General features: G+C 40.5%; 1 protein-coding gene across 1 annotated transcript in view; it reads left to right on the forward strand.

Moving 5' to 3' along the window:
- dtx2 (deltex 2, E3 ubiquitin ligase) overlaps nt 1–22,725 on the forward strand; it is a 55,562-nt gene that overhangs the window by 25,616 nt on the left and 7,221 nt on the right. Inside the window, exons 3-5 of the mRNA XM_078548408.1 lie at nt 9,037–9,095; nt 13,472–13,627; nt 20,792–20,859. Coding sequence (XP_078404534.1) covers nt 9,037–9,095; nt 13,472–13,627; nt 20,792–20,859 — 283 coding nt within the window. The remainder of the gene's footprint in view (nt 1–9,036; nt 9,096–13,471; nt 13,628–20,791; nt 20,860–22,725) is intronic.

The raw sequence follows: 22,725 nt of genomic DNA on the forward strand, positions 1-22,725 counted from the left end.
TGTAAAGTTAAAGCACATGGGATCGGGGGTAGTATATTGAGATGGATAGAAAACTGGTTGGCAGACAGGAAACAGTAGGAATAAATGGTTTTTTTGCCGAATGGCAGGCAGTGACTAGTGGGGTACTGCGGGGATTGGTGCTGGGACCCCAGCTATTCACAATATATATTAATGATTTAGATGAGGGAGCTAAATGTAATATCTCCAAATTTTCAGATGACACAAAACTAGGGAGGGTGAGCTGTGAGGAGGATGCAGAGATGTTTAAGTGTGATTTGGACAAGCTGAGTGAGTGGGCAAATGCATGGCAGATGCAATATAATGTGGATAAATGTGAGGTTATCCACTTTGGTAGCAAAAACAGGAAGGCAGATTATTATCTGAATGGCTATAAATCGAGAGAGGGGAATGTGCAACGAGACCTGGGTGTCCTTGTACACCAGTCGCTGAAGGTAAGCATGCGGGTGCAGCAGGCGGTAAAGAAGGCAAATCGCATGTTGGCCTTCGTAGTGAGAGGATTCGAGTACAGGAGCAGGGATGTCTTGCTGCAATTGTACAGGGCCTTGGTGAGACCACACTTGGATTATTGTGTGCAGTTTTGGTCTCCTTATCTGGAGAAGGATGTTCTTGCTATAGACGGAGTGCAGTGAAGGTTTACCAGACTGATTTCTGGAATGGCGGGACTAACATATGAGGAGAGATTGAATCGGTGGAGTTCAGAAGAATGAGGGGGGATCTCATAGAAACCTATAAAATTCTAACAGGACGAGACAGGGTAGGTGCAGGAAGGATGTTCCCAATGGTGGGGGAGTCCAGAACCAGGGGTCACGGTCTGAGGATACAGGGCAGACCATTTAGGACTGAGATGAGAAATTTCTTCACCCAGAGAGTGGTGAGCCTGTGGAATTCGCTACCACAAAGTAGTTGAGGCCAAAACATTGTATGTTTTGAAGAAGGAGTTAGATATAGCTCTTGGGGCGAAAGGGATCAAAGGATATGGGGAGAAAGCAGGAGCAGGCTATTGAGTTGGATGATCAGCCATGATGAATGGCAGAGCAGGCTCGAAGGGTCGAATGGCCTACTCTTGCTCCTGGTTTCTATGAGAGCCATTAATGCCCAGCATCATTGTAATATTGATAGACGAAGACTTGCTTCTGACCGCTCAGGGATATAATTGTCAATCTACTATTTAAAAATACAGGCCAGCTGACCTGTTTCACTTCCACCCCCCACTATTACCACCAAACATCCACGTAACCTTATAGACATCATCTTATGAAGCAGTTAACAAAAGACAAAATGGAGTCACAAAAGCATGCAATCCTTTAAACAGGTGACCAGATGCTTGATTAAAGTGGTAGGTTTTAAAGGTGATGTAAAAAAGGAGAGAAATAGAGAGGTGGAAAGGCATCGGGAAAAACTGCAGAGCTTAAGGCCTTGGCAGCTGAAGGCATGGCTGCCCGTGATGCCGCGATGAAAATTAGGGATGTGCAAGAGACCGGAATTGGAGGAATGCAGGTACCCGAGGGTTGTGGAGCTGGAGGAGGTTACAGAGGTAGGTTGGGCGAAGCCAATGGAAGCATTTGAACACCAGGGTGAGAATTGTAAATTCGAGGCTTTGCTGGACTTGAAGCGATTTTTATTTTTTAATTTTATTCATTCACAGGATGTGGGCTTCGCTGGCTCGGCCAGCATTTATTGTCCATCCCTAATTGCCTTTTTAGAAGGTGGTGGTGAGCTACCTTCTTGAACCTCTGCAGTCTATGTGGTGTAGATACACCCACAGTGCTGTTAGGATGGGAGTTCCAGGATTTTGACCCAGCGACAGTGAAGGAACGGCGATATATTTCCAAGTCAGGATGGCGTGTGGAGGGGAACTTCCAGGTGGTGGTGATCCTGTCTATCTGCTGTCCTTTTCCTTCTAGATGATAGTGGTAGTGGGTTTGGAAGGTGCTGTCAAAGAAGCCTTGGTGAATTCCTGCAGTGCATATTGTAAATGGTACACACTGCTGCTACTGTGTGTCGGTGGTGGAGGAAGTGAATGTTTGTTTGTTGATGTGCCAATCAAGTGGTATGGGAGCTGCATTCATCCAGGCAAGTGGAGAGTATTCCATCACACTCCTGACCTGTGCCTTGTAGATGGTGGACAGGCTCTGGGCGGGGGGGGGGTCAAGAGGTGAGTTATCTGTTGCATGATTCCTTGCCTCTGACCTGCTCTTGTAGCCACAGTATTTGTGTGGCTAGTCCAGTTCAGTTTCTGGTCAATAGTAAACCCCAGGATGTTGACAGTGGGTGATTCAGTGGGTAATGCCATTGAATGTCCAAGGGGCGATGGTGAGATTCTCTTGTTGGAGATGGTCATTGCCTGGCACTTGTGTGATGCAAATGTTACTTGCCACTTGCCAGCCCAAGCCTGGAAATTGTCCAGGTCTTGCTGCATTTGGACATGGACTACTTCAGTATCTGAGTCGTCGCAAATGGTGCTGAACGTTGTGCAATCATCAGCGAGCATCCCCACTTCTGACCTTATGATGGAAGGAAGGTCATTGATGAAGCAGCTGAAGATGGCTGGGCCAAGGGCACTACCCAAAGGAACTCCTGCAGTGATGTCCTGGAGCTGAGATGACTGACTTCCGACTCCAACCACAACCACCTTCCTTTGTGCTAGGTATGACTCCAACCAGCAGAGAGTTTTCCCCTTGACTTAGCACTCGGTCAAATGCTGCCTTGATGTCAAGGGCAGTCACTCTCACCTCACCTCGAGAGTTCAGCCCTTTTGTCCGTGTTTGAACCAAGGCTGTAATGAGGTCAGGAGTTGAGTGGGCCTGGCAGAACCCAAACTGGCCGCCAGTGAGCAGGTTATTGATAAGCAAGTGCTGCTTCATAGCACTGTTGATGACTCTTTCCATTGCTTATGATCGAGAGTAAACTGATGGGGCGGTAATTGGCTGGGTTGGATTTGTCCTGCTTTTTGTGTACAGGACATACCTGGGCAATTTTCACATAGCTGGGTCAATGCCAGTGTTGTAGCTGTACTGGAACAGCTTGGTTAGAGGTGCGGCGATTGTAGATCAATGAGCTAAGATAAAAGCAAAATTCTGTGGATGCTGGAAATCTGGAATAAAAACATGAAATGCTGGAAAAGCTCACCAGCTCTGGCAGCATCTGTGGAGAGAGGAACAGAGTTAACATTGAGCCCATATGTCGATCAGCGAGCAGCAGGTAGTGGGTAAATAGGACATGGTGAAAGCTCCTTTTCAGAGGTTGGACAATGGGAGGGCGATCAGAAGAGAAATAGAATAGTTGAGCCTGGAGGCAGCAAAGGCATGGATGAGGGTTTCAGCAGTGGATGAGCTGAGAAGGGTGGAGTCAGGTGATGTTGCACAGGTGGAAGTAGGAATCAATGATGGAGAGAGTATGGAGCCAGAAGCTCAAGCTGAATGGTGCAGCTGTGAACTATCTGGTTCAGCTAAAGGCACTGTCTGGGGAGGAAATTTATGCTTATGCAAAACTGAATGTTGGACAAATATGTGTCAATGGAAGGATTGAAACAGTTGGTGGTAAGATGGAGCTGGGTGTTATCAGCATACCTGTGGGGTTTATTTTTATCTAATAGATATTTTTGCACAGCTGACAAGATGGGTCAGGATGTAAAATGTTTCACTTCGCCAGATTGGTTAAATATCCAATTCTATAAATTTGGCTTCCTCACTATGGGGAATTTTCATGATGTCAGACAGTTGTGCAGCTTTGGGTTCTATAAAAAGGAAAATGATCAATTTACAACTAACCAGTGAACTTTTCTCAGGTTTTTATTGGGTAAAGGAGAACTGAAAGCATCAAAATGCCCCTCCATAGCTTTGTCTGCGATGAAGGTATGAACCTGCTCACTGAAATACTATGTTTGCAACTCTTGCCACTTGTTTTTACCAGCTATTTTCAACTCACCCTTACAAAAAGACACAGATTACAAGTTGAGCCAATTCCTTAATTTATTGAAGCAAATGGCTCCATGGCTTTGATTACTGTGTGTCTGGAAGATGGTTATGTTTAGCTTCTGACCTTTTTAAGGCTTCTGCTCAGATGTAATCTGTGGGGAAGTGGTCTACGTAAGTCTTGAGGTCAGCCAGAGTTTAACAGCTGTTTGCTGAGGGAAGTCTGAGACTTGGAAAGTTTTGGTTCCACGTCAGAAATAAACATAGGCACCTTTCTTCATTTATGTGTGCACTTTTGACATGTAATTGTGATGCCTGAAGTGTGCCAGCTTCACTCCAACTTCTACATAGATGATTACCTTCAAATATTACAGGAATCCTTTAATGCTGCAGAATGAGGAAGCATTTACTTGAGAAAGGCAGAACACAGCCAACCATGTGTATTTTATTAAAAACCTGAACGTGCTTAAGCAAAACACTTGAAGCAAAACAAAATTTCTGAACTCTCAGCTAGGGCAGCAATGGGAACGCTATGATCGACTCCTGTGCTCTTGGGTAAGAACTGCTCAAGCCTCCTGTTCCTGGTCACTGCCCTGTGAGCCTGATGGAAAGTTCACATCCCTGGGTTGGTTAGACTTGACATGGACTAGACTTTGATGCTTTAACTAGTTTTGTTTTCTCACTAGGGCTTCACAATGACCCCTTTTCCTGAGAACTCCAAGAGCTCTCTGATCCCAACGTTCCGGGTAGCAAAATAGACACCCCTTTTGTAACTCAGTTATACATTTACAACTTGAAGGAGTCAGAGGAAGTGGCTGAAGAAGGATACAGCAGAGAAATGAGGTTTCCTGCAGAAGGAGGGCACACATGAATTACCTGGACCCACCCAAGCGTGGGCGAGTAATGGATCCCTGATTCATGCAGATGTGTGTTGCACTGAGATTTTGTTTGCTCAGTTGTCGGGACCTGGAATGCTGTACCTCGAAAGGTGGTGGAAGCTGATTCCATAAATCATTTTAAAAAGGGGGCTGGAGAGCTGCTTAAAGATGAGAAATTTACAGGGTTATGAGCAAAAAGTGGGACTGAAATGTGGGCCCAAGCGTGACAGCTTTTTCAAAAAGCCTGCACAGACTCGGCAGGTGATGTGATGTGTTTCTAATGATTCATATACCAGCATCAGTGAGTGTTTGGGAAATGAGAAAAGAAAAATGTGAGTGGGAATGGGAGGATTGGGGAAAGGTTGGGTAAAATTTGTTTAATCTATGCCTGCTTAATACTACATTATTGTATCTTCTCTATAGTCAAACCATTTTCCTAGAGGATAGGGCATGGGTGGCACTCTTGGTAGTTGTTTCCATTAATTAACATTTCAGCTCGGTCCATTTGTACATAGGATGAATGGCAAACATCCAGCTATTAAAATAAATCTGTGTTGCAATTGCTGTGGTCAAGTTCCATTCCTGCAAAAAGTGCAAATGGAAGAGAAATTCTCATGTTTATTACTTGGCTGAAGAATGAAGGCCACTCCTACAATACAACTTTTTAACTTAATACAGTGGTGTGTACTGTTATAATGGTTCCCCCACCCTGTTTGTTGCTGTCTGAAGTTGCTCACTCCTGGCTCAAAGTCTGCAGGCTACACTCTGGCACCTTGACTAAGTGGCCATTCTTTTCACACGCATCTGGACAGTGGGTCATGTCAGGGCCCAATTCTGTCCTCGTGCAACACCCATACCTGCATATTTCAGCCCTAGTCTATTTTCTCCTTACTCAACCCAACAATTCAGTGCTGAGCCCAGATGGAGGACCCTGACTGATCAGGATTCTTTCTTTTGTTAGGTTACCACAGAATCCATTTTGTGAGGTAATTTTGTAGCTGAATGGACTACCTTTCAGAAATATACTCTTCATATTATGCTAAATACCCATATAAGCTAGTAGATAAATCTAATGCATTCCCTCCAAACTTTAGCCTCTGTGTCTATTACAAGCCTGAAAAATGTATGTGCTTCTCGCTATTTTAGCCCATGCTACCTGCAGCCTTACATGTACTGTACTCCCCTCTTTCCACTGTGCCCTCGCCCTGACCTAAAAAAAAAATTCTGGCATTTACACTCTGTAAACGTGCAGCATTTTCGTTGAATGATCAAGAAAGCAAATTTTGATTGCTGTCAGCAACTTAGTTAGAACTTCACCCTGCAAATATCACAAAGCCATGGATAATAGATATGCAAAAAATGACCAGATAACTTCTGATGTTTGGCTATGATGTTTTTGGGGACTAGATTTTAAAAAGCAAATGGAGGTAAAGTACTTAGTTGTGTATGTAGAAACCTTTTGGTTTCCATCTTATTGTAGGCCTTGCTCCCAGTTAGAACAAATAACGTGTGTATAACTGATTTAAAAACAAGCAGGGTTTAGGCTTCTTCACCGATCTGCGTCTGTTTAAAGTTTGGTGAGTAAAAGGATAACGCTAATAATAAATATTTGTTGTGGTGCCCAGTATAACAGTTAATCATGGTTTCTGTGTGTCTCAGATATCTGAGGCCATTTATTGAGCTGAAGCACTTACTTGGAAGATATATACAGCTCCCCTCATGGGTGTAACACTAAACCAGGAAGGTTTTTGCTGTGTTTGCTGGCCTCACCTGGAGATAGGGTTGCTGTCTCTGAGCTAGGGCTAATCAAAGTCAGCCTCAGTTCCCATTCTTCATTATTTCCCAATGATTCCTTTTAGTAATTTTACATGAAGGTAATCAACTGTAATGATCTTCAGCTGATCCTGATCTCACCAGACATTAAATACAAGTCGAACACCATTCTCCCTTCCGATGTACCACCAACTGCTCGAAAGGACTTTTATTTTGCAAATTTGCATTTATCATGGTATGATGTTTCCAAAACTCAAAGCAAGTTGTGGAGCCAAAGAATTCACACGTTTCCTACTTACGATCTATTTTTGTAAAAGCTGATGGTGAATGAATTGCTGCTAAAGTTAGCTCTTCCTCCAGATTGTCTTCTCGGGACCTTTGAGCTGCTACTTTGCGATGCATCCTTTTGTTTAACAACTCTTGTGCAGTTAGCACTTCCTGTTTGGAAGCTTCTGAAAATAACTGTTCCATAGAGAGAGCACTTCCTTCTTGTTGTCACTGTCAAAACAATAATGCTGATGAATTGCGGCCGGGGTTTCTCTCCTTGCTCAGATAACCCAGGGCAATACTGGATCTATCGTGTGAGACCAATCAATAGTATGATGTCTACAGTTAGAGTAGGAAAAAACTTTCTTGCACTGTGTTGTGAACATACGGAATATACAGAATTAGTGATTGAACATTGTTAATGCTTGCATTTATATAGCACCTTTCTAACATAGTAAGGCACACCAAGGTGCTTCACGTGGAAAGATCAAATACAATTTGATATCGAGTCACATGAGATATTAGGACAGGTGATCAAAGAGGTAGATTTTAAGAAGCACCTTTTAAAGGAAAGAGGGAGAATTAAAGATGCTTAGAGGTTTAAGGAGGGAATTCCAGAACTTAGGGTGTAGACAGCATGACCACTAATGGTGGAGCGATTAAAATTGAGGATGCCCAAGAGGACAGAATTGGAGGTACAAAAGTAGAATTTTATGCCAATTCTATTTCAGTACAAATACTTGTGTGTTCTTATCTCTGGGAGCAAAATACATTCCAAGCATTGGCTCAAGGTAGATTCTTCTCTCTTGGGTAGAATTACATAGGAATGAATGGCTTGGTCATTTCTGTCAATCCATGCTGGTGTTTATCCTCCACAATCTAAACCTATGTGCCTGTTCCCTTTTCCCTTTCATTCAACCACCTAGTTAACCTGCTTTTAATTTTTTTTTCATAAAATATACTTTATTCATAAAATATCTGAAAGAACATTACAAAACATTTTTAAATGGCCATCAAAAAGTGCAATCAGATTCAACTTTTACACATGGATCACTAGGTGCTTCAGTATAATCAATGAATATTACAGTAATTTCAATTTGGTCATTACAGACAGTCAGTGCAATGGCATTGGGGTTAATTGTTGATATGGTCTCTCAGTTACTACTCCATTCCACAGCTTTGCAATCCTCTGCACACAGGAGAATCTCAAACAAGTGGTTATATCTTAACTTTTAAACTAAAGGACAATCTAGAAAAATCTCAACACAAATAGATGCAAAATCAATTGAAGTACTTAATAAAAGTGTGATTGGGGTTTATTTAAAAAGTAGTGGTGTAAAGAGCTTGGGAGGAAAGGCAGGGAATTGTAATGAATAGATAGAGCTATCATAGCTAACAAATGCTAGAATGGTTCTGTTCCCAGTGAAAGAAATTAAACTAGTATCTGCCTGGCTAGGTGGCAGCTCCCATGTTCAAATCTCAGCTCAGGACTTGAACTATAAGGCAGACTGACACTTGCAGCACTGAATCAATATTATTGTCTTTGGGTGAGACAGTAAATCAAGGCTGAATCTGCTTGTCCAGTTTGATGTGAAAGATCTCTCACTGTATCACTATTCAAATAAGTGCAAGGAACTTGTCCAGGTACCCTAGTCAACAATTAACCCTGAACCAAAACAGATTAGCTGGGTATCTATCTCATTGTTGTTTGCAGGTCCTTGTGCACTTGATGCTTGGTGCATGCACTTAAATACCCACTGTACTTTAAATGTAATTCAACTCTTTGAGAATGTGAAAGGCCCTATAGAAATGTCCTGTGCAGCTGCAGCACTAAGATTGGAAGGTCCCAAGCTGCCTGGGACTCGAGAAGTATCATAAGTGGCTTAAATAAAACAAACTACTAGAAATTCTCAGCAGATCAGCCAGTATCTGTGGAGAGAGAAAGGGTTAATGTTTCGGGTCGATGACACTAGAACAATTTTCATGCAAGTTCACAGACCTGAAGCATTAACTATTTTGCTCTTCACAGACACTGCCAAACCTGCTGAGTATTTCTAGCATTCTATGGTTTTATTTCAAATTTCCAGCATCCCCATTATTGTTTTCATTTAATATGATGTGGTTATTGTTTATCTTGTTCAATCCCAATAACTTGCACTGCATTTGTGGTTTTTTTTTCCCAGCATTCAAACATTGCCGATACAGCTGAATGGTCCAAACAATGTATTCCCGGCATTTGCAGGTAATATCACCTATATTATTAATAATATTTGACGATCAGTCAAATGACCCTTAAAGCTCCAGATTAGATGTGACTTATTAAAAGCCAAAGTGAACTTTTGATGTGGCTTCTAAAGCAAAAATGTCTTCTCAATGCTAGGGTTTAGAAGGTCTGAGTTATAGGGCACTATTCTTTCAGTCCTTGAAATACACACCTAGTGCATAACCTAGACACGAGACAAAATCTCAATCTTCCCAGATAATTTACTGAGTACATGCGAACATGATACCAAGCCATTCAAATGAGAATGGACCCATACCCAATTACCAGTTAGTGCTAAGCTAGCTGACTCCGGCCAAGCTTGTGGTAGGGCTACTACAGTTGACTTCAGCAAATCAAGATTAGGGAATATAAATATAAATGAGAATTCCTTTTAACTCATCCTTTCAAATAAGCCGTTGTCAGCTGTCCCTTGATTCAAGGATGACTTCTAATTAAGGGTCGCAAGTTTCTGCTATGAGCCTTCATGTGACTGAACAGGGCGATTCTCAAATAAACATACGTGCATAGATGCCGAGCAAGGCTGAGTTGTAAAACCGAGGAGCCTGTTGATGTTCATGATAAATGCCTCGTTTGCATGAGGCACCACTTAGGCCTGTGTGATTTGGTACTTTATTTTCACTGGCTCAATGAGCCTTTTGGGGAACATAGGTCTGAGTTATGTGCTAAAGTTCAGTGCCCTGTAACTCAATGGACCTCCATTATCCATTACCATAAGTCTTATATCATGTATGGATCTGCATTGTGAAAAGGAGCAAAAGTACAAGGATGGGGAGAGAAAAGATTATCATCTGACATAGTCAGATATGCCATCCTTAAGAGCCTAGGTGATCTCAGTCTAGTTTCCAGTGGAGGCACAGAACAGCACTGTCCTTTACCTTGCTCAAAGAAGATAGTAAAGATCCAAAGAGTGTGGGAAATGAATAACAATGGGGCAGTAGAGTCTGCTGTCCAGAAGGTGGGAGTGAAATGCATTATTAAAGCATTATTGTGGGCACTGCACTCCAGTTTGTTCCCATTATACCTCATCTTCAGAATGCTTGAAAGTATTATTGATTACTAAGAAAAGTGTCCTGTTTTCTACAATGATGCTTTTACTTTGCAATCTCTCTACCTCCTCCTGTAAAGTTGTTTTTCATACACTTTATCCTCACTGATTTTTTAATTCATTCATGGGATGTGGGTGTCACTGGCCATGTGATGCCCATCCCTAATTGCCCTTGAGAAGTTTATGGTGAAGCACTGCCTTGAGCTGCTGCAATCTGTGATGTAGGTACACCCACTGTGTTGTTAGGTAGGCAGTTCTAGGATTTGACCCAGTGACGACGAAGGAATGGTGACATATTTCCAAGACTGTATGGTCTTTGACTTGAAGGGGGGGTTGGTGTTTCCAAGCACTTGCTGCCCTTTTACTTCTAGGTGGCCAAGGTTACAAGTTTGGGAGGTACTGTCAAAAAAAACCTTGCTGCAGCCATGGTACACAGGTGGTGGAGGGGGTGAATGTTTAAGATGGTGGATAGGGTGACAGTCAAACGGGCAGCTTTATCCTGGATGGTGCTGAGCTTCTTATGTGTTGTTAGAGCTGTGGAGAGTATTCCATCATAGTCTTGCGTGCCTTGCAGATGGTGGAAAGACTTTGAGAGTCAGGCAATAGGTCACTTGCTGGAGAATTCCAAGTGTCTGACCTGCTGTTGTAGCCACAGTATTTATGTGGCTGGTGTAGTCATTTGCCTGAATTTGAGGAACTCTGAAAAATTCTGTTCTTCATGATTGGACCACTTGTTTAATTTGCCAGTTATCCAGTATTGTTTACTTTTTAGATTGCAGTAAATCTACTGATTCATTTAAAAGGCCATGCCCTAAAATTGCACTGAGGGATGCTTGCACATAAAATCTTAATGTATTTGTCTATAATTTTCCACTCCCCAATTGGTAGAGATAGTAATCTGAAGATTTTAAATGGGTTAATGTCTGTCAAAATAGTCAATAAATGTGCTAAATAGCCATGTGTTGGTATTATGAGATGTAATTTCAGGGCCTGGGTTCTTTTATTGTTCCCTAGCATGGTAGTCTGGTTACTTAAATAAATAAACAGCCATCTTTACAGATGACTGTGAAGGAGGCATTTGCAAGGAAACATTGGATTTTCAGCACAAATTAATTCCACAAATGGCAAAGGTGCCCTACTTTAGCATAGAACGCATTGGATGCAGTTATCCATTTAAAATTTGCAGTTCAGAAAGGTTTTCTGCTGCGACTTGAGTTCTGCCAGGATCAGTGTATTTTGGATTGAGTTACTGATGTGCTGATCATATTAGGTGCTAGTGTCAAGAGATCTTATCTGAAGATCTCAAGACACTTTTAAAAAAAATATATATCGGAGAATTAGAAAAGCAGATCTGGTTTTATTGTGCTTGTAAACATTTAGCATAAAATTACAATTTTGCTGCTCAAGTATGTGCAACTTTTGCAAAATTAGCTGAAAAAATCATGAGTCAAAACAATGATCTGGGCTAAACTTTAGGTCTGATTGTTAATATGCTGCCAGCAGTCAAGGGAAATGATATCTGAAAGTGAAACTGGATGTTTATTTAGCGTAAGTACAGCATCAGGGTGGTCTGGTAAGGTTAATAGTGGCCCCCGAAAGCAGCCCAAATGATTCTGAGCTCCTGTCCCAGTGCTGTCTGTTGCAGTCGGGAAGCATCATTAGTCTACTTCAAGGACCCAAGGCAGCTCAAAATTATACTGATGGGGAAAAACCTAGTCACTATACTCCGTTCCAAACTTTTGTGATTTTTTTTCCTTTATAATTCATTCTCTGCACATTCTGAATCAATCTTGTTGCTCTTTCATTGCACTTTCTCCCATGCCCAGATGCCCCTTTTGAAACATGGTGTCCAAACTATACGCTGTATACTGTGTGGCTTGATCTGGCCAATGCACTAGAAATGTCCCTGCAAAATCTTAGCCAGATGATATAAAAGTGCCATGTACTCTAACGTTCTTATTTGCTTGTCAAATGCTCTTTCACGCCATCTTAACATTTAAAGTGATACATTTAGACATAATGAGATTCATTTGTGCACCTTTTATAGGCTCAACTTTTTTTTATTAAATAGCATTTGATCAAATTCAGATTTGTGCTCATTAATTCCTTCCACTGAGTCTCATATACTTGGGTTGTCCCTTAAACAGCAATGGTGTCCTTTCAAATTTTGACAAATGGCTTTCAAAGATTAGATGCTTGTATTTATTTTTGCACAGGGTGTTTTGGAAACTCAAATATAATTTATTACTACTAAATTTCACCTCCCGAACTTTCTTTCCTTGGATTTAGGATTGCTTTTGAGATAGGCAGACAGAATTTGTACAAACTGTGCTTCAATGAACACTGACTTCATTAACTATCCAGAAGTCAATAGATGACATTTTGGATCACTAATGCATGGCATCACAGCAACAGTAGACAAAGCAGCAGTTTGATTCCTCTTATCTGCCTCCTTATCCTGGTCAACAATCACGGGATGCTTTCTGTGGGGAAAGTTGCAAGCCAAGACTGCAGAAGAGTGAGAAAATCTTCTTTGGTACATATTAGCATTGAGAAAAATTTCAACCTTCTCCATGGAGAAATTCTCATCCAGTTGAGAAAAATCAGCAAGAGTTTTTGAGGAGGGGTTGGGGGGGGTGGATGTTGTACAGAATAGTTCTTTGATTCCACAATTGTGACATATAATCTAATTTCCAATTGTGCATCTGAGACAGGATAGAGTGGAACGGCCCTACAGAGAGCACCTGCACCTAAGACAAAAGATGAGAATTTATTTTTCAAAAAGAGAAAGCTGTTCACTCTTTTTCATTTAAAGAGAGTGCGAACCTCAGGGTGATGTCAATAATCTGAGCACTCGTGTCAGAACTGCTAGGCATTGATATTTTCATTCTGTATTGCAATTCTGTGTAGTTATTTCATTTTCGAGCCCTTTCAGTGCTACAGTAAAACACGTATCTGAACGGAGATGTTCCCTGATCCAACTGTTTGTGAAAATGCTGCTGTTGCCATGGTATTTACATAGACCTGCTCCCTATTGCTTATTCTGTGGGGTTTTGTTCACTCTTGATCTCTTTCAAATCACTGGTGAGGCCTACAATGTCTGAAACTAATTGCACTTCTTTTTTTGCCTAATGAATTCATTTTGTTACTTGGTGATTTGGATTTTATTTAGTCCTGTTGACTTCCTTCCTTTATTTTCTCTGGTTCCTTTTTAAATTTATTTTTGTGTGCTTTATTTTGTTTTTTTTACCATTACCCCTGTGCATGCTGATGACCACTGAACCTGTAGGCATGACCGCAATTCTGATGTGTGCTGCTGGACTGCCTGTGTGCTTCACCCGCGCAACTAAACCCGTACACAATCCCGACTCAAGAAAAAGCGATAAAAAAATCAGCACAGCCCGAGATAAATCATTTAGGAGATCGAAGAAAGTGCCCAGAAAAGGTAGTTAAGTAAAGACGTTTCCTATCTACTTCCAGTGTTAATCTGTTTTCTGTTGCTCAGTGGGGGAGAAGTTTCAAATTTGGTTGCAGTTTTTTCTTTTTGCTTTTCTTGTATTTCACTCCAATCTAATCCGTGAAACAATGCTGAATTTTAATAACATTATTGGCTGATGTGGTTTTGGAACCAAGGATGGATCGCAGGTGTCTCGTGTGGTTCTGCACTAACTTCAGTGCAATTTTAAAAAGTAAAACGACAAATGCTGGAAATGCAGAGCAGATTGATTAGGTTCCGAAAGAGACAGATGGGTTCGATGCTTCAGCTTTGACCCTGATGGAGTGTGCCTGAAACATTAACCTGTCTCTCCCTTTCAAATGCATTTCAGCATTTTCCATTTCCAGGGTCTCCTGGGTTCCAGCTAAGGTACCAAAACTTCATCATCTTGGTCTCTTGGCCACTCCATTCTTTTGTACAGGTAAGTGATCTGAGTTTTTGCACGTTGATTTAATGTTAAGTTTAAAGATCAAAACTCTTGCATCTGTTTTATAATGTTTCTATATTTGCTGCAAACATGATGTTTATCATTCAGTTGCCAAGCATGCCAGATTTTATCCTATAAGGTGGCATTCATTAATGGACCCTATTCTCAAATTAAAGGCAGAGTACAACTTTACATACGTATTGCTTACAGAAAAATGCACGTTCCCACTTTGAGTGAATAGCTATCAACTATGTTATTGTTGGGATTTTTCAAAAGTAAAATAAGTGCATCATAATACATGTTGTTGAGTTGTACAATGCTGTCTCTGACCCTTTTCTTATCCAATGCATCATGTTCGGTTCTCCCATGATATTATACTTAGAGTCATAGCATGGTTATGGTTACAGCACAAAGAGGCCATTCGGCCTGTCATGCCCATGCATCTCTCTGCAAGAGCAACTTACTTAGACCCACTCCCCTGCCTTTTCCCTGCAGTCTTGCAAATTTTTCTTTTCAGATAATCATTCAGTTCTCTTTTGAAGCCCATGATTGAATTTGCCACCGCCACATTCTCTGGCAGTGCACTCCAGATCCTAGCCACTTGCTGCGTTTTAAAAAGAAAACGTTTTTCCTCATGTCATTGTTTCTTTTGCTAACCGCCTTAAGTTGTTGTCCTCTGGTTCTCGATCCTTCCGCCAACGGGAACAGTTTCTTCCTATCTATTCTGCCCTAATGATTCATGATTTTGACCACCTTTGATAAATCACCTCTTAATCTTCTCCTGAAGAGAACAGACCAACTTCTCCAATCTATCCACATAATTGAAGCTCATCATCCCTGGAGTAATTCCTGTGTATCTTTTCTGTACCTTCTAATGCCTTTGCATCCTTCCTAAAGTGTGGTGCCCAGAACTGGATGCAATACTTCTGTTTATCTTGCAGGTTCCATATGAGGCCTTAAGTGTTTGCGTTTATCAGATTTTGTCATTATAGTTAGTTAATTAATGCACCACGCAAACAAGTAAGCATGGATATCCATTATGAAAACTATATTTTGATTGTCATGCACCAGCCTGCAAGTGCGGAAGGGATGACAGGTGTGATTCTTTTTTTTCCTTGAGTGGACTGCATTGGCAGCACAATAATTACCTGCTGCGGTAAATGGTTATTTAATGGCCTGACCTGACACAACAATGAGTAAATGCCCTTAGCAAGTGCATTAGAGGTGGAGTGTGGGAAAGAAAACAGGGAGTGAGTCTTTACCTCCCACCCTGGGAGCTGACTGGGCTGGGATATAGTGCATGTCAGGAGGGTACCTGAACTGGATAATTTTCCAAATAAATTATCCCCTCTCTTATAACCTGCTCCATGCCATTGATGGTTACTTTACTAAATAAAAGTGTAAAATATGTTCTCCAAAGACTTGGGTAAATGCACCATCCTATATTTCTTACCGCACAACAGATTCCCAGATCGACCCACAATCTCTGCCAATTTATCTAATATTAGCCAGACAGCAAGAGCAGTTGAACGTCAATTCCTCTGTGCTAGGGAGGGAAAAATCAGCCCCTGAAGGCCCTTACTGTGAAGTGTATTTGTTTGGATGTTCACTGGGAACAGGATCAGACTGTGCTATGATTATCTATGGCCCTCTCTGGGCTTCCATGAAGAATGCTTTTTCCAGAGACTGAAACTCAAATTTGTGGTTCGATTTTAACTTGGTGTTTTATAAATTATGAGCAGCTTAAAACAATTCACAGAATTTGTTATTTTCCTGTCCCAATTCAAATGTAAAGTATGTAGTTTAGATAAGATTCACAGTATTGAAAGTGGCAACAGTTGCCAAGGAGGTGACTGGACATAAGATAGCTCAGAGTCTGTTCAATCCTGTAGCTCCATTTTAGTATTCTGGTGGCATTCCTACACAGCTTGGATTCTGCTTTTTCAGTTTAAGGTCTCAATTCATCATTCAGCTTAGTCTTGTAATGCACTCTCAGATCTCCATTATTCTGATCTTAAGTTCAAATAAGGCACTTGATAATTAGTTTGCAGGTTGATATTAAATTATGCTAATATAACTCTCATAACCTTGCATCATTTAACCCGGTCCCCCACCGTCATACATAGGCTTCCATTCACTATCATCCAGTTAATTCCTCACTTACTGCTGTTTCAATTTCAGCAATTAAATACATAAACCTTATGGAGCATCTGGTGTAAAAACCACAACTCTCAACATTCATTCATGTCACATGAGCATAGCACAGTCTCAGCATCGACCTGATGGCTGTAAACTATTCAACCATGTAATAGATTCCTAGTTGACAGTTCAGTTGTGTAGTGAAAAGTAAACATGAGTGCTTTGATGTTTCTGAATGGTAATGAAAATGATACAGCCTTATAAGAGTACTAAGAACTTTCAATCCTGGAATTGAAAGCTAGTCTTCGCAATGGCAATCATGAAGTTGTCATTGATTATTGTGGAAACCCATCTGTTTCACTAATGTCCTTTAGGGAAGGAAATCTGCAGTCTTTACCTTGGCTGGCCTACATGTGACTCAGGACCCACAGTAATGTGGCTGACTCATAACTGCTCTCTGTAATGGCCTTGCTAGCCACTCAGTTGTCACTGCCACCTTCCCATGGTTAGGTGGGGATGGGCAACGCATGCTGGTCTTGCCAGCGACGCTGACATCCCATGGATGAATAAGAAATATTCTATATAAATGAGTGCCAAGGAGAATGATTGCTGCCACTAAACAGTATGTGCGCTCTGCAATAGATAGTCTTAAGTCATTGCTTAGGTTTCATAGTGGACTCATGTCTAAGGTCAGAACATGTGGAGTTAAGGGACAAGACGCAGAGTGGATAGCCAACTGGCCACAAAACAGAAAACAGGAGGTAAGGGTTAAAGCTAGTTATTCAGATTGCCAAAAATGTGGGAACATGGGAATGTTCCACAAGGAGTGGTGCTGGGAACTCTGTTGTTCATTACTCACCACTTACATAAAATGATTCAGACTTGGAAATTGGAAGTAAAATTTTTGAAATTTGCGGATGACACCAAATAAGGGGGTACGGTTAATAAAGAAGAGGATCACGACACAATACCAGAAGATATTAATAAACTTACAGAATGGGTATGTAATTGACACAAACTACAATATAGGCAAGTGTGAGGTGGCACATTTTTATAATGGAGTTAGGAAACCTCTTGGAAGATAAATGCCTGGACAGAGAGCCATGGAAATCATGGGTACAGATATGCAAATCACAAAGTAATGACATAGATTAATAAGGTAATTAAAAAGCAAATCAAATTAAACATCTGCACTATATACCTTTTCTGTTCTTCAAAGATTTCAATAAGATTGGCTGAGCATGACCTTCCCTTTTGGAATCCATGCTGACTTTTCTTTATTGTATCCTCAGTTTCTCCATCTTTTTCCATAATACCTTCGAGTAGAGTATCTATTCGCTTTCGTACCATTGAATTAATTGGTCTATTGTTTTCTAGAATCGTTTGGTCTTTCTTTTGATATATAGGAATCACATTAGAGGACCACAAGTCCTCTGGCACTAACCCCCCTTCTAATCAATTTTTATGTATTCAATAGTTCTAATCTCATCCTTAACTTTTTAATAAATGCAGATGCAATACATTTGGACCAGGGGTTTTACCCTGTATGATCAGTTTATCAATGATTTCCTACCTTCCTATCTTAATTTTTAAAAAATCTTTGTTTTCGCATGTCATATCAACTACTGTAGTTTTGCTATAAATACCAAAGCAAAGTAATTTGATATTTCTACCATTTCACCATCATTACCTGTGGGTTTATTCCTATCTGATTTTTTTTCCCCTTGGTTATTTATTTGCCCGTAGAATTCCATAGCTTATTTTATATTCCTTGATGGTTTAATGTTGTACTTTCTCTTTGCCTTCCTATTTTTTAAACTTCTTTCCTAACCATTTTGCATTCCCTTTTGTCATCCTTTTCTATGTTGTCTGTATACTTTGTGTAAATCTTTTTCTTGGTTTCAGTTTTTCATTTATTTCTTTATTCATCCATAGTTTGTCATTACTGGTTAGTTTATTGCTTTTTTTAGTGGGATATATTTCTCCTGAACACTCTTGATCACCATTTTAAAAGTTTACCACTGTTGTTCTATATCTATGTGAGTACTTTTCCCCAATTAAGTTTCCCTACTTCCATTCTCATCCCCTAAAAATCAATTCTTTTGCCAATTTAATGCTTTGGTTTGGTTTTATTTGTGTCCTGCTCAATCTTTATCTTAAACCTGATTACATTGTTATCATTATTTCCTAGATGTTCCCCTACACTAACTTCTTGACCATTCTAGTACATTTCTCATTACTAGCTTCAGCAGTACTTCCTCTCTCATTAGGCTTTTTTACATACAGGCTAAGAAAGGAGTCCTGCACACATTCTTAAGAACTCGAGTCCCTGTACGCCATTTGCTATCTCTTTCAGCCAATTTATTTAGGAGTAGTTAAAATTCCCCATGATTATCCTTCCCTGTCCTATACCTCATCAGTTAACCAATGAATTGATGAAAAATGAAGTTGCTGCTTACTGAGAGACAGATCTGAATATATAATTTTGCTTCAGCAATTTCTCTCCTAGAAGTATTCCCTATCTGGTACATAACAGAAACGTGGTAAAAGCAGCAGCCTACTAGATGCGCCTTCGGCGTTATGTGCAAATTGTCCTTCCCCAATCCAATGTCAGTGTACCTCTTGGGAGGGGAAGTATAAATGTGACTCATAGCCTTTTCTGAGGTTCATGCATCTACCCGTCCTGAATGAACTTGTCATTTCGCACTAGTGTGCTCCTGTTCATTTGAAGTTATATTTCTTTTTGATAAAGATTTAAATTATCCAGCAGTATGAATTGAAATGAATTTTATAGGAGCACAACAGGTGTTTTTGCACAATTTCACTTTGAATTCACAGATAATTGAAATTAAGCAACTTCAAACTGAGTAGACTGTCTAAATAACTTGACAATAAAACACTGTCTCAGGCATGCCTGTAACAAACCTAGTACTTTCAGGTTACTATAGAATGTTATTGCGTCATCCATAGCACAGGCCATTTTGTCCCCTCAACTGAAGGGAAGTATTTGTAAGTAAGGAAAGAGAATCAAAGGAAGAAATCAGAGTGGAAGTGAGACCGTTTGGAGAGTGACTGCTGCCTGATCATCTAATCAAACCTTGCATGTATAATAATAGGAGACTTTGTTGTGAGAAATTTGTGAGCCCAACTACGAAAGGCAGAATTAATTTAAGAGGACGTTCAAACTGTTATAACAAATAACCCTCACTTCAGTTGTGAAGCTGATATCACTTGATTGCATAGTTGCCCTCAGAGGTTCAAGCTTGTTTCTCTTGGTGACATTATTTGCCTTCTGTTTTGAGCAGATTTTTGACCCTAGAAAGAGACATGACAGCAGTGTGTAGGGAATTGAAATCACCTTGTGATTCATCCAGTTTTGTGAAAATGGGCAATGACACTGAGACTACCTCTTAGTCATTCATCTTTTTAAAGCTGCTGGGAATCGTTTTGTTGCCGTTTATCTCTTAGTCCTTGATTTTAATTTATTGACGTTTTACTTCTCATTGCTTATAAAATTCAGATTCAATTAGTTAGAATTGAGGCAATTTGGGTGGACTAGATGTTGGGCTACCAGTGGTAAATGGGTGTTTGTCAGTCAGATCATTTGTGATCGCCAAATTTGTGTTGTCTTACTGCCCATGATCAGTGTGTTTTGTTTGTGAGGGATGTGTTTTCTTACCCTCGGAGTGATAGGTCCAATTTGAATGAACCCAGCAGCAAGCTTTTTGTGAATTTAAAAATAAGGAAGGCAAAACACACTTGCCCTGGAAGTTTAAAACGCTATATATCTCTCACTTGACTCACCCACACCATCACTCACACAAAGGTTAGATACATTGTAGTTGCATTGTTTTCCCCTCATTTGTATGATTGTCTCAGTTTCTCATGTCAGGCCTGTAGTTTCTTAGATGAGTTGATGCTTTAGTTGAAGTGAAGGCCATGTACTGTAGAGGATTTTCAGTAAGCTGCAAAGCCTCTTGTAGTTGATTTTCCAGGAGGTTGGTTCTCAGTGAACTTGAAGTTGGGAAAGGTTGGGGAGAGTCCTCCTCCCGCCTTCAAGGTATGGCTGTTTATTACCTTGGCTCCTTAGTTAATGTGAATTTAGTTCGAATGCTTTCTGCAGAACAGCTTCTTGCTGTTTTAAAACCAGACAACAAACACTGCCTTCTCACAATGTGACCTGCTACAAGTTCAAAGCCCTTTTCCAAATAAGGTGGGGGGCCAGGTCAATTATACATCCTGTTTGATGACTTTCACACCGAGAATTTGAGACAGCTGGTGTCTTTATATCAAAATGACTCATTCAATTTGAAATTACCCTTTTGAAATAGTTTCAGGGAAAGGCATTGAGTCAACATCAGTCTGGAATGTCCCTTTTGTTCCATCTTGACACAGGGGAGTGTTTCATTCCAAAAGAGAAGCCAGGTGACCATCTTTTTGGAGTCTCCTGTGTTTTTTGAAAATATGAAGTATTGAGTGAAAGTTCATAATACACTGGGACATGACAATTGTATAACTTGTCTGTCTTTCTTCTTCTTTCATTACAGAAATGGTAAAGGACCCAGAGGAGGTGGTAAAGAAGTACATGATGAGAATAGAAGAGTTTCCAGATGAGGTGAAGTCAAAGTTTTGTTGATGGCGAGCTGTGATTTTATGATTAAACACTGATATTTAAGCACAAAGAACTTCCAAAACAGAAGTTTCCCTTTTCCAGTTTTTGTCTTACCTACTGCACTTGCACAACATGGCTCTTCAAAAAGGACTAAAGTCATTATTTTATTACCAGCCCCCACTCCAGTGTTCAGAGTGTCATTGTTTTTTTGAAAACCACCTGCTTTAGTTTTATTTTTCCAAAGCATTGAGTTCTTCTATTCACTGCAACACTTTCAGTTCTGCCAGGAATATAGTGGGTGGGGATTATTACTTGAGGGTAATAGTTGGTACAGTTGGCAGAGCTCTGGGAACAAGTTAAATATCCACCCACTTTACTAAGTGACCCAGGAAGACTGATGAGAAGGAAAAATTACTTTCCTAAAATGAGACCAAAGCAGAACATAATGTTATCTTCAAATGTCCAGAACTGGGAACAAAATGTGGATTTATTGTTTTAGTTCTAACAGCAACTGTGTGACCACACAAATGGAATGTCAATGCACTTCTAAATCACAGATTGTTCCCCACTAGCAAGCTCATTTATTTTAATAAATGTGTTTTATTACTGTGTTGTACAAAATCTTTCTACAGGTCATGGTATCATATGGCATACTTGCAGATATGTGCCTTGAGGTTTTGTACAATTTTACAGTTCTATCTGGTTAAGTGGGATAATATCTAGTCAAGAATCATGAATATATTATGAGTGCGACAGTCCTCTCAAAGGCACATCTCCCAAGTATGTTGGCATTCATCAAGCGGAGGTGACTTCGCTTGCATGGGCACATTTGCAGAATGGAAGATGGTCGCACACCAAAGGATTTTCTGTATGGTGAGGTGACTGGAGCCAGAAGACCAGTAGGATGCCCAAAGCTCTGCTCCAAGGATGCTTGCAAGTGTGACATGAAGGCCCTAAACAATTTTCACACCTGGGAGACAATAGCTGACGACAGAGGAAAATGGTGACATCACCTCTGGGTCGGCATGCACTATCATGACAATCAGTGGCTCCTGTGGCTTAGCAAAAGGCACCAACACTGAAATCAGCAATCCACAACAACAGCTGATAACCACTTCAAACGAGGCACTTGTGGCAGAACCTGCCTCTCAGGTTGGTTCTTCAGCCATCAGCAAAAGTACACCATATGAACTTGGCCCATCCCTAACAGATTTGCTACATATCCATCAGCTTACATAGATGAAAGGGTGCTTGGACATGGGGGATGATCCTGGACTGAGAAAAAGCAATATATTTGCAGGAGTTGAGAAGACGGTGGGCCTAAGATGTCCATAGTACCTACTGGATTCAGACTTGTGACTTTGAAAACTGTATGTTTACCGAAGGAAGCTGAAATATACAAGAGCTTAAAAGGCATTAACTCATCATAGCCTGGTTGTCATGAAGAGATATTGATGTCTATAATGTTATTGGAAATTATTTTTAAATTGGAATTGTAGTGAGGCCTGTGTCTGTGTGTCTTAATTGGATTAAAGTCTGGGTGCTTTGATGTATAGTAGTTTGAGATGTTAATTGGGTAAACAGTAGGGAGAATAGAAGGTAAAGTGTAAATTTGCATTTGTTGAATAAAGCATTCAAGAATGGGAGTAAAAGCTTTCACCTAGCTGGGAAACGCCAAACAATGTGTTTATATTACTAATAAAATTAGTGGGATGAAAATGTTATTGCTAGAAGATGTGACGTGAAAAGTCTAGGTACCATGGAAAATTTACATTCAAAGGAAAAGCTAGGTATAAACAAGGAGTTTGTGTAAGGCAGAGGCATTTAAGATCTAACCAGCCTGTAAGCCTACAACTGTGTCTGCAAGGG

Source organism: Cetorhinus maximus, chromosome 9 (assembly GCF_964194155.1).
Source record: "Cetorhinus maximus chromosome 9, sCetMax3.hap1.1, whole genome shotgun sequence".
Taxonomy (NCBI): Eukaryota; Metazoa; Chordata; class Chondrichthyes; order Lamniformes; family Cetorhinidae; genus Cetorhinus; species Cetorhinus maximus.